At 39.6% G+C, this 13351-nt stretch overlaps 1 protein-coding gene across 1 annotated transcript in view; it reads right to left on the bottom strand.

The window, feature by feature from the left end:
• Positions 1-13351, bottom strand: part of LOC117256681 (serine/threonine-protein kinase 4-like) — a 47187-nt gene that overhangs the window by 28331 nt on the left and 5505 nt on the right. The window contains exons 2-9 of the mRNA XM_033626251.2: positions 10852-10932; positions 5527-5655; positions 4116-4230; positions 3696-3860; positions 2757-2924; positions 2443-2580; positions 2206-2337; positions 942-1152 (exon numbers count right to left, since the gene is read on the bottom strand). Of these exons, the coding sequence (XP_033482142.1) occupies positions 942-1152; positions 2206-2337; positions 2443-2580; positions 2757-2924; positions 3696-3860; positions 4116-4230; positions 5527-5655; positions 10852-10932 (1139 nt within the window). The remainder of the gene's footprint in view (positions 1-941; positions 1153-2205; positions 2338-2442; positions 2581-2756; positions 2925-3695; positions 3861-4115; positions 4231-5526; positions 5656-10851; positions 10933-13351) is intronic.

The following is a 13351-nucleotide window of genomic DNA, read 5'->3' as shown; positions in this document are numbered from 1 at the left end:
CAATGTGGAAACTATGTCCTAGGTTTAAATGATAATTAAGAATTAAACTGAGACATAGATGGTTTCAACATTCAGAGCTTGGATTTCGAACATAGATATGAAGAGAGCCAGATGCAGTGACATTCAGCCTGTGTCCACACTATTGTTTAAACGGTGTCAGCATGTTCCTCATTAGCCGGTTCCTCTTACACCTCTTTCAGTAAAACTGGGAGTCAATTCCTTGTCCTCTTTGTCAGACGTGATGACCTTCATTTGTGTAACATCTCTACACACGTCCATCTGTAGAGGATTCATGTGCAGCAGTGGAAAGTAACTGTGTGCATTTACTCAACTACTGCACTTAAGGATTATTTTTAAGGTTCCTGTATTTCACTTGAATAGTTTCATTCTATGATACTTAATATTTCTGCTGCACTACATTTCAGATAGAAATTTATTTAAAAAGTTTAGTTGATGAGTACTTTTGGTACCTTAAAGGTCTAGTGTGTAAGTTTTAGTGGCATCTAGCAGAGATGTTACAGAGCTGAAATTTCTCCCATGTGCCAAACGTGTAGGAGAACTACGGTGGACGATGCAAAAACACAAATGGCTCTATCTAAAGCTGCTAAGTGATCTGTCTGTTCTGGACTACTGTACAAACAGCATGACAGACTCCATGGAAGACGACTCGCTCAGTATATAGATAAAAACAGCCCATTCTCAGGTAACGAAAACACGATTGTTATCACCATTACTGCCAATAGATTCCCCTAAATCCTACACACTGGACCTTTAAATATATTTTGCTGCTGAAACTTTTGTACTTTTGTCAAGAGTAAAATTTGGAATGCAAGACTTTAACTTTTAACAGAGTATTTCTACTCTGTGTCATAAAAGATCTGAGAACTTCTTCCATCACTGTTTATTTCTGAATGACACAAAATACATTGGAGTGTGCTTACTTTTCATAGTACCGGCTTCTTCCTCATCCTCATCATCGGAGTTGATGACCATGGTGCCCAGCTGTGACTGCATGGTTCCAGTGTCGTCATGTGCGATCATAGTCCGAGCCGTACCGCCGAGTGAACTTGCTAATGATCCAGCGGCCCGGATAGTTCCTGAGTCGCCTGTCCCCGCCCGCACCATCGTCCCCTGGTCCACCTCATCCTCGTCCTGAAACACACACAGGCAGAGGGTAAAACTAAACACAAGTCATGTGAGAATCTGGTGGCTGTATGTCCACAAACAAATCGAATGCTGAGAACTGCTGTCTATAGTTTATTCTGCCTGGAACATGAAATCCACCATCAGACACAGCAGGTAGATTATCTTTTAACAAGTCACTTAAACAGAAACATATGAATCTCACAGATGTTATTTTAGTTACTGTTGCTTTGAAACCCTTTTTTGCCTTTTATTTGTCTATCTTTTCATATGTAGAGTAATTTGATCTGTATTTGGCTTGTCTGGCCTCTTCTTGTTTGATTGATAATGTGTGATTTTAAATAATTGCTTATTTTTATTATTGTTGCTTTTGTGTGCACCCCAGGAAGACCACCGACCACTTTTCAGAAGAAGCCTAAAAGGTTAAAAATCTAAAGTAAATTAACTGCAATGACACATTCTCGTAGGTTTAAGGTATCCTATGCAGGGTTGTCATTTACTGTTTGAAAACACATTTGCTAGCGAAAGTGAAAGCCCAGGTTTACCCTCCGTTGGTGTTACACCTTGCTATACTTGTGTTTTTCTGCGCTTGTATTGAATGCCTGCTGTTTGTGGCACCTGGACACTACCTTTTTATTAAGCTCCGACCTCACCCAAGCGCTGCGGGGGAACATGTCCCGAACACAGAAAATGAGACGTAGATAACAAAATACAGTCAGAGGGCAGAGTCTCTGGAGAAAAATACACCACAACACACTTAGTGCATCGTACAGTAAGTGATGATTGAAAGGGATTACTTCTGTGCAAGTCTATGTATTATATAGACGTTGTTTTTAGGAAAATCCTGCAGAGTGTAACTTTAAAATTACTTCTGATGCCTTTCTTAGTTCTACTTGTTGTGTAAAAGTTATATCAGCTAAGTATGTGTGGCACAGACGTTGTTTTAGGGTGGGGGATGAACATTTTTGATCAAGATCAAAGAGCTCAAAGAAGAGGTTTTTTTTTTGTTTGTTTTGTTTTTTTTACATATTTTGATGGAGTTTTGATTATTCCTTTCTTTACCGAGTTGTCATCATCGTCTGCATCCTGCTCTCTCTGTTCAGCCTCCTCCTGTCTCTTCAGTTTGATCTCCATGGCGTCTGTGATCAGCGCTCTGAGGATGGGGCTGGCCTTGGCTGACTTGATGAACGGATCCTGAAAGAGAAAGAGAGCGCATTGTCTTTACTACTGTTCTAAATGCTGGACTGAAAATGTTTAGCTACAGTTCAGGTTCAGTGGTAAAGGTTTATATGAGGTAACCTGTAACAACTGTGTGGCAGTCGCCCTGTTTTCTGGGTTTTTCACCAAACACTGGCTGACAAATGCTCTAAATGCTGGAGACCACAAATCTGGGTTCCTGAATGTTGGTGGAGGGTTGGTGGGAATCATGAAGATAGCCTAGAAACAGAAACATCACTCAGTATAGCAAAACACGAAGTTGTGCACGCAGAGACATACTCAACAACAACTCTGTCTTCATAAAGGAAGTTGGCCGTCTAACATCTCTACACACACAAATACACTTTTTTCTCTTTATAAACCCAAACACAAAGACACTGTAAAGACTCCCTCACCCTCATGGGATGTATGTCAGCGTAGGGAGGCTTCCCCTCGGCCATCTCTATAGCTGTTATCCCCAAAGACCAGATGTCAGCCACACAGTTGTAGCCGATCTCCTGTATGACCTCTGGAGCCATCCAGAACGGCGTGCCGATGACTGTGTTTCTCTTCGCCATGGTGTCCTGAGGAACAGAAAGAGATAATTGAATCTGAGCTCAGCGTTATAGAAACTACTCACTGTGTGGAACTTCCTGAAACAAATGAAAGAAGAACAAGAACACAAAGACTCTCTTACCGTACTAATGAACCTTCATTAATATAGGCCTATATTTTATCTACAAGTGCACGTCACACACTGAGCGAGCCGCCTGTTAATGACGCTGTGGGCTAATGGGCACGTAGCTACTTCCATGTTTCAGATGATACGTCATGTTTGTAGTCGACCAATGAAGATGAGTTTACATATCACCTTGGGTTTGTCCTTCACCTTCTCAAAATGATCCCACACTTTGGATTTCCTGCCCGACATGTTATTAACTAGCCTGTGGAATAACCGCAGGTACCAGCCCTGGAAATTAACCTGACTCCTGTCTGACTGCTGAGCGTGGACACTTCCTGTGTCTGTCCTTTCAAATTAAATTCACACATGGTCCAGTCATATAGGTTTGGATTTATTTTGACAAGGCGCAGCTCCTAATAGAGTTGGGGTTTTTTTGCGACTACATGACCAATGAAATCTTGCCGACTAATGACCTTTCTGTTCCACTTACGTTTGGTTGACTACTAGGGGTCAGCCCTGATGACCCAATTAGTTAAGATACTCACTTTTTTTAAGGTTTAGTCTTCCACTGCATCGTGTATGGGAGTTGCAAACTTATTTCATTGTACTTGTACAATGACAATAAAGATATCTATCTGTCTACATTTATTTTTAATTTGTAATTTTCACTCACCGTCAGTTGTCCAGCAACTCCAAAGTCGGCCAGTTTGGCCTGGCCCTCTGTGTTCAGCAAGATGTTCCCTGCTTTGATGTCTCTGTGGATTTTTCTCATGAAGTGAAGATACTCAAGTCCCTTCAGGGTGGACTGCAGGATGGTGGCTATCTCCTCTTCTGTTAACTACAACACACACACACACAGAGGGAGGGAGGAAGATACATCAAAGTTTCATTAATATGTGCTAAATGTATAATAAGTGCCACAAATCAAAATCATGAAAAATGTGTTACAGTGGAGATTCTACTTCCCTTTTTTTTCATGCAGACACATAAACACACACGTCAGTATAATAACACTTACTTACACACATACTCTCTATGCTCTAAATAAACTATGTGTGTATCAGTGTGTCTGTGTTTTTGAGTGTCACATTACCGTCTTGTTGCGTATTCGGATGATATCAGAAACTGATCCGGCTCCACAGTATTCCATAACAATCCACAGGTCACTGTTTTTGAAGTAGCTGCCGTAGTACCGCACCACATGAGGACTGAACACACAGAGATAAAACTAAGCATGATAAATACTAGTGTTTCATATTGTACAAGACTGTAGTCAGTTTTTAATAATTTCAGCCTGATTAAAATGTGTAAAAAATTGTGTTAGTTAACATCAGAGTTTATCCAGCCTCCCATTGTGCTGTCATCAATAGGATCCTGTCTATATTGAGTCTGAATTAGTTGAAACTGTATCAGTGTTCTTGGTGTGGCGACTGCACAACATGGGCTCTAAATAGATTTTGTTAAAGGATAGGTTCACAATATTTTAAGTCTTTCTTACAACCAGCCAGTTTCTAACTTAGTTGTGTGATTTTGTGAGATTGTGGATTTTGTTCTCCATCACATACATTGCCAGCACATCAGGAAGGGATCTCTTGATGTTCAATATTGGTAACTGACAGACTTAGAAAATATGAACCTTTCTTTTGATATAAAAAATAATCTTACATCAGTCACTTTTCATTTTAACACAGATCTAAATGCGTGTATTTGCAGCACACGACATACTAGCTAAAGAGTAAAGTTCTCCAAACACTAAAATGAGGCACACTGGGTGTTGGAAGCTTCAGTTTTACTCTGAAATCACCATCAGGAGGAGGTCAATGTTTCGGGAAATAGTGTACCATAAACACCAGCTAAGTTACTGGCATCACAGACCTACATGTAGGTGATATGCCAAACAGAATATCAGACAGCTGAGCATGATGTACACAAGTGAAGCTGTTTTTACAGTAAGACCGAAAGCTTAAAAACACCAAATAATCTGTCAAAACGATCTCTGCTGCAGCATCACATTGTACAGAGGGAAAACCTAAAAACACATTCACTCACTGTGATTTCTTGGTACAATTACAGACGCACTTTTGCAGTGTTTCCCCTAAAAGTTTTTCTGACAACAGTCTGAAGGAGTGTTCACTTATGGGAACCCCCCCAACAAAACCAGTTATGTCGTGTCATGTTGGATTCTTTTTTCCACTGAAGCTGAAAACACTTTAAGTCACTTTGAACAACAGCTTCTGTCAGATGACAGTAACGACTGTAAAGTGTTAATGATAACACAATTTAAATACAATACCAAGACTTCACAGCTCTTTCACATCACATACATGTTTTATAAACTCTGAGATTATCTACATTTCAACAGAGGTGGCCCACCTCTGCAAATTATGAGTGTGAGAACTCTGCCCACATGAACTGGAAAGATTTGTGTCACAGCGGTGATGCTTTTAATGGCTTTCTCTAAATTCAGTCAGAACACATTTGTTTTCACGTGAGTCAACACGTACCTGTTGCACTGCTGCATGATGGAGATTTCCTTGATGATCTCCTGAAGATCTGACTCCACTGGAACTTGTTTGATGGCTACGATCTCCCCCGTCTCTTTATGATGGGCTTTAAACACACAGCCATACGACCTGCAGAGACACAAAGGGAGAGATCACATGTTGTGTTTGTTGTTTCTGTCAACTGTGGAGAACTAACTAAACAACAGAATCGACTTGAAGTAAAACTGTTTTGGCAGGCAGCAGGAGTCAGCACCTGAATCTCAATGATATCAATTAGGCCCAGTCCCATTTCTACCCCTTAAATCTTCTACTTGGTATTGAGTGTCCTCGTTTGCAAGATAACCCTTGATGAGGGAAGTGAGAAATATTAGGGTAGAGATCTTTCCCTAAGAAATGAGACACCACTTCATGCAAATCGGCGCGGTCAACGTGCAGGCATACGTCACGCGTAGTAGCAATGCAAGATACCGGTAGTCATTCAGGTTTGAAAATGCTGGCTCCAGCGCTTGTGTTGTGGCATGTGCTATGGTTATTCATCTCCGTCTGATGAATCAACGGAGAAGAAATGCTGAAACAGGAGGCGTCTACGATGTCTTCTAGTTCTGATTGATTTTGTTCGGCTAAGTCGATTTGTTTATATATTTTGATGCTATGTTCAACCGAGTTGCTGATGAGTTTACGCTAGTCCAACCATCTGTTTGTATAGCCTACATTCCGATCGTACAGTAACAAATTTTTTCCAAAACTTCTGGGAAATTTCATCTTCCACTTCGTTGAAAGTGTTGGTCGGGGCTTTCTTGGAATCTAGGGCTGGTTTTAAGTGTTGGAAACCACTACCTCAATTCTGTTTTGGGGCACCACTAGCCTAAACGTGAATGCGCACAACCAAGTGCAAGTGGGTATTTCTAGAGGAAGTGTGGTATTGGGACAGGCCCTTAGTATTCTCTATAACTCCAACTTAAACGCAGCACAAATCCAGTTTTTCTAGATTCCTATTTCCAATCATCAAATTAAACCCTGGTCCTGCACCTCAAGGCTATAACAATTATTAAAGTCCAGGTGAAGTTCAGGATTTTTGGGAGTGCCTGAGATCATGGCTTGATGACGCACTGGAGCCATCTTTAACCCCCCACTACTAAGTATAAGTTTATTAACACATTTAGATTAGGGCCGTAACGGTACATGTATTTGTGTCGAACCGTTCGGTACGCGACTTTCGGTTCGGCACGACCCTGTACCGAATTATTGGGCGCAGGATATTATTTTATTTTATTTTGTTTTATTTTAATTCTGTTTTTGCGAGCCGAACCATTTAAAATATCTAGCTCCCCGACGGACATAATTGAGTGACGGACCGAGTCCCGTAAATCTCTGCTTTCACTTTGTGCAGCACATTCTCGCATTTTGACAACATGGCAAGTGAGCCTGACGAACCTGAAGACCCACCCGCAAACCTTAAGTTGCTAACGAAAGTCTGTCGCTTTGCAGCAGCTCAATCTTTGGTTCAGCTCCTTCAGCGGACCCATACCCCGGTGTCTCGGAGCAGAATACTATTATTATTACTACATATTTATTTTTGCTTTACACAGACTTTAAATGTTAAAGTTCCCTGCAAATTTTGCCATCTCTCCACACCACTGTGTTCACACAAACACTTCTAATTATAGACATTTTCTCTCCTGCATGACTTACACTAAATTTTACTGCATTTCACATGATTGAAAATGATGACTAAAACCAGTAAACCGTATTGACTTGAATAAAGATGGTATCTTTCTCTGGAAATTACATTTGAAAAAGATGTGTGGGTTGTTTTGTGTTTGAGGAGGCGACATCTGTACTGACTGTCTCTGTCTGCGGGCTCACACTCACTGCTTACTGCCACAATACTCTACATATATACTATACTAGACATGCACTCACATACCCATTCATTTCTATATCTAAACTATTTACACTGCATAAATCTGACCTATAGTGTATACACTGTATTCATAACCTACCTCCAGCTATTTATTCTGTATATATTATCACACTTAAACCTGCACTATGTATTTGCCTGCTACAACTGCTGCACGTTACTAATGTTCATACCGTATAGTAGAGTATTTATATCGACCCATTTCTGATTATATTATATTCTATATATCACTGTTAACTCTGTATATTACTGCTTTTTGCACTTCTGGTTAAATACTAAAATGCATTTTATTGTCTCAGTACCTGCACTGCATTGAAAGTTACATCTGATCTTAACGGCAAATATTCTTTTGGACTGGAAAAAGGGCTGTCAAGTTTCTGTAAGTCTTTTGACAGTGTGTCTGTGACAGTGTTTAATCACTCCAGTTTAACCTGCTGGAGTTTCTGACGGCTCGTGCAGCATGTTTCAAAGAAACTGAAAAACATGACCAGTAACTGCATATAAAAGTAATTAGATACTAGGGGAAACAACTTTTGTGTTACTTTTAAATATCTGCTGAATTTCCTCCTCTGATTCTGACTCAGTTCTCTTATTAATACACACAGAGATCTGTCATTTTAGTGTTGGGACAACTTTCATCTTTGACTGTCTCCATTATCACTATGACGAAAGGTAAATAGTGGAACAATAAAACATGACATGTCTTGCTTGGCGTATTTATTGTAGCCTCTACGGGTCTCCAAGTCAACACAAGTCAGGTTTTGCTCTTTTGGCAGAGTTAAATGAAATACCTGTTTCTCAGACATTAGACAATTATTTCTTATCGTGACAGACCTAATAAACATAGGGATAAAAGGTATTTATTTCCATCACTATGGGTGACGTTAGATCATAAGTGGGAAAAATTCCAGGGAATAGGCTCTGTTCGTCTGCTATGACCAAAACAAAAGTAATGAGCCCATTTAAATTTCAGTAATTGTAATTAACATTACTAGTTACAGCCAAAAGTAGTGTAATTACTGTTGTTTTATGCTGCTGTAATTCAAGTTTTTCATGTCTTACAAAACTTCCAATGATGAGAACTTCCTGTTAGTGTATCAGGAAAACTTTCCCAGCAGGACTTATCTCAAGGAGTTTGATATCTTTTGTTGGGAATAGAATGATGTTATGTGTTTTACTATAAGTTGTGTTTCACTATATAAGTTTTAGATGTGTGAACAATGAGAATACTGAGATGATTTCAGCTGATCTGAATGTGTTTGCTTTGCAGAAGTGGAGAAGTACAGGAGAGGAAGAGACATGAAGTCTGAGGAGCACATACCGCAATGCTTAGATAATTAGTTTCATATATGGTAAAAAGAATAGAAAGTGATATACAGATAGTAAGGTACAGCACGTGTAGGGAGTTGTGTTGTTCTCTTGTCTTTCAAAACAGGAACCACGCCCCCACCGCCAGCGGGAAGGAGTCAGATTAACACGAGGCAGGGGCGTGGTGTGGTGAAGGAGGAAGTGCAACTGCCAATGAGAAGAGGACAACACCTTGCGTGCACAATGACACTCTGTTACGCTCAAATATACTGGGTCAGGGAAAGGACAGGAGGTCAGACTTCGTGAACTGACACACCTTTGTTGTTCGTCAGGGACGTGAAGTTGAGACCCAGAGCTCTGTAATTTTATTCCTTTACTGCTTAATAAACTACATTAACTGAGACCGAATATCTTCTCCTATTGCTTCATTAAAGAACACGCAGGACTGAGCTCACACATAGCACATTAGAGAGTAGGATGAGACTCTTAGTCCATCACTTTCTAGACATAGGTGTTCGAAAAAACTGTCCTAGAATAAGATACTTTACAACATTAGAAATATAACAGACTGTGATGATCCAATACTGAGAATATTTATTGATGCCTACAAAAATGTTTCAAATAAGAGTGCTATCTCTAAACTTTATGAAAGTCTTACAACAATAAAACACCACACTACAGAATATCTTATCTAAAATGGGAAAGAAAAGGTAACTTCAATATCAAATGAGAACTGGCTGAATATGTGTAAATTTCAGTGGAAATGCAATAACTCTCATGTGTGGTGTGAGTTTGGGTGGAAATGTTTAATTTGTTTTTCTATCTCACTGAAGCAGAGAGCACATTTTGCTGGAGGGGACGTCAAATGCTGGAGACAGTGTGGGTTTCAGGATGCCAATCACTGGCATGTATGCTGGGAGAGTCCAGTTATTAGGCCTTTCTGGACAGAATTTCATAAAGCACTGATCTGCTTCTGCAATTCTCCACCTTATTTTTACGATGTTTTGATTTTAAAGCTAAGTGTTTTGACAAATACACATTTGGCATTTTGACATCTGCTTGCAAGAGAGCCCTCACAAGGCGCTGGTTGCTTCCTGAACGCCCCACAATAGAGGAGAGGATAAATATTGTTTATGATATTTATGTTACGAAAAAGGTAACTCTTCTCTTCATCTTCAGTAAAATGTGTCCTTTAAATTCTGGGCCAAGTGGATGAAATACACAAGACCCTTATGGCCTGATTTTGTGGCGATATCAAACAAAAGACCTTGTGCTGTTTAGTCTAGCAAACCTCACTGACTGCTATCCTGTTTTTTTCCCCTCAAGTCTCCCTGACATATACTTCATGGTGCTTATATGTTTACTTTATCTCTCCCAAGATGTACAAGGTTTTTACATTTTGAAAAAATCTACAGCGGGGGAAATTATTGTTTATCATGATTTATGTATATAAGATACTTTCTAAAGAAGAAAGAGACTCAAACTAAATAAGTCAACCTTGGAGTTTCACCTCTGTTCATTTTGTTATGCTGCTGCATGTTATGCTCGGCTTTCTAAGCATGAGGAACTATTAGCTATCAGTTGTCAACATCTGTCACTTTTGGCATCCTCTCCTGTGGCTGCTCTGGACTGTTTTCTCATTATTGTCACGCATCTTTTGAGTTTGTTCTCACCCGCCCAAATAAAACTGAAAAAATGCTAAAGGCTTCCAGGAAACAACTTTAACCATAACTGGTGTGAATATCTCGGTGTCATTAACACCAGCGTGGCTGATGACTGGCTGATGTTGCAAAAAGAAGGAGTGACATCCACTGAGGGGTCATAAAGTGGTGCTTGCTGTTGAAAAACGAGAGCATCAGCAGTGACACACAAACATAGTTGTGGCGTCAATCAGCCGCTCTGAACAGGAAGTGCGTTGAGAAACAGGATATGAAGAGGCAATGTTTATGTTGATGAGCACCAGACAAAGGAGGAGCTGAATGGCTAACAGAGAAGAAACGAGGCAGAGAGGGGACAGACAGAGACAGAGAAGAAATGTGTAAATACAGGAGGTCCCCTGTCGTCTGACTGACTCCACTGACTGTACACTGACTCACCCTTCACCCAGCTTCTCCAGGACATCAAACACTTCCTCCGGCTGCTTGGTGAGGCTGTCCTCACTCAGCTTCTTCAACTGTCTGTAACAACAGAGACACAGACAGACATGTTGGTGGTGGAGAAAGGGACAAGAAAGGAAGGGAGATTAAACAGGAAACTGAAACTTTTTAATGTAAATATTTCAGGGTGGGGCTGCAACTAACGATTATTTTCATAATGGATTCATCAGCCAACAATTAGCTTCAGTAACTGATTCTTATTTTGGTCAAAAAATGAAATGAAATAGTGCAAAGTGTCTTGTTTTGACTGACTAAGAATAAAAAACCCAAAGATGATCAGTTTACAATATTTAAAAACAGAGAAAACTAGTAACTCCTCACATCTGGGAACATAGAACTAGAATATATTTGTCATTTTTCTAAAGAAAAGAATAAGAGATTATTAATCCCGAAGAGTTTTGAATTTGTTCACTCTAATGTTACATTACATACACACAGGCCTGAAAAATATGCGTTAAATGTAAAGATTCTTGCTTCATACATGATGGTTGATCAATTTTCGGTCTGGCTGACTAATTGTTTCAGTTTCAGATTCAACAGGTGTTTCAGCTTGAATGGATGACACAAATTTGATTTGATTTGTACTCTGCTTCAAAAATGGCCTACATGAATAATCAATGATCAACACAGTTTCAGTTTTCTGTCAGAAAAATGAATCCACTGCAACAACTTACGAACTGTTTGAGCTGTATTTGAGCTACACTGATAACTCCCTTGTTAACCAATTGCCTCCAAGAACACTGCGATCATCTGCTGCTGGTTTATTGGAGGTTCCCAGCAACAACCCAAAGGCGATCGGGGATGCAGCCTTCGTCAGTTGTGCCCAAAAGCTGTGGAACACACTACCTATAGATATCAAGGAAGCTAGCTTGCTAAAAACGAATCTGTTCACTTTAACTAGCTCTGATACTCTTTCTTTTTACACTTTTACTTCATATTTACGCTTCACACTGCTGCAACTCATTATAGAGTTACACAGAATTTTGGACACAATTTAACAAAAAAAAAAAGAAACATTCAACACTCGACAGAAACTTACAAATCAAACAGTAAAAAGGCTTGAAATGCCAACATTTTAGGAAGTACCTAAAAGGAATACATCACTCACTAAATGACCATCTGTATGTCAGTTAGTCATCTCAAGTTACCTTGAGTTTGTCAAGAAAACCATTTACCACCACAGACCACTTAACACTAGTAACTCGCACACAACTCATGCAGTATAATCCAAATCTCATTCATCCAGTCGTATGCTCAGTGCTTCCGTCATGTGAGTTTGTGTTAACGGATGTTTTGCTATAATTTTACTGTTGTTAAAGTGGTCCATAGTCAATCAACACATCAATATGTTGGCAGTTTTCCATGGAGGTATGCAAGAAAAACAGTTCTCTTCACAAATTCAAGATAACACAGCACGACTGACCGATATACAAATGGTCATTTTGTGGTGAAGTACTCCTTTCAAGGATTTTAACAGTTGGTATCACCAAAAGAGTCTTCATGTGTGCAGTCAGCATGTTCCAACTTAATAAATAAAACCAGGCAGGATATTTAATTCAGCCTCCTCCTGGGTGAAACCGTCCACCTTTGCTCTCTCCTGGAATGTGAGCAGAGAAACAAAACTCCTCTAGATGTTTGATAAAGTGAAGACAAGATAAAAATAGTCTCAGCATACAAACAAAAATAGATCCAAACACGCCCTAGATTCAGCTCGTGACAAGCAATTCTCAGGATGACTACAGGAAGACAGAAGGAAAGATCTAATCCAAAATCAGAGACAAACTGCTGCTCCACTCTCACAGTCCTGGTAGCTTGTATTAAAATGCTTTTGAGTTTATCTGTTGGTGCTTATTGTATGCACTGCATATAGTGTTTCATCCAACCTCCCAATGATACATGTTTCTCAGATGAATCAACAAAAAGATTGTGCGATACAATTATTTTAATCTCCTGTCTTTCTTTACATGTATTGTATGTAGTATTTGGCAGTAGCTGGTGGGTCAGACTCAAACCAGGGAAGATGTGATTAGATGAGACTTGTCTTAGCTCATTTGGCTACCAGGGTGCCACGTAAGTCTCACTTTTAAATGTGCATGGAAACATCCTTAAAAACTGCATTTAATAGGGAAGCTTGATTTAAAAGTCCGGAGTCATTCTAGAAAACAACTTCTCCAATCAAAAGTTGGCCTGTGTGCCGACTCTGAACTGTCAAATTTCTATATTATGATAACAAGAAAAATGTATTGTCACATCACTGTGTTGATACCAAATTGATATATCTCAGCTTTATCTGAAGATGAATCAGGCATTTCAAAGCATTTACATAGTGATGCACCGATCAATAGGCTGAAAATCAGGATCTGTGTTTTTCTGTTGCATCACATCCATCTTGTGCAGGATAAAAAGACGATTTCCAGACTAATGGCAATAAACATAAATC

This window comes from Epinephelus lanceolatus, chromosome 1 (assembly GCF_041903045.1).
Source record: "Epinephelus lanceolatus isolate andai-2023 chromosome 1, ASM4190304v1, whole genome shotgun sequence".
In the NCBI taxonomy this organism is placed as follows: domain Eukaryota; kingdom Metazoa; phylum Chordata; class Actinopteri; order Perciformes; family Serranidae; genus Epinephelus; species Epinephelus lanceolatus.
Note: the sequence above shows the minus strand (reverse complement) of the source record. Positions and strands in the feature narration are given on the sequence as shown.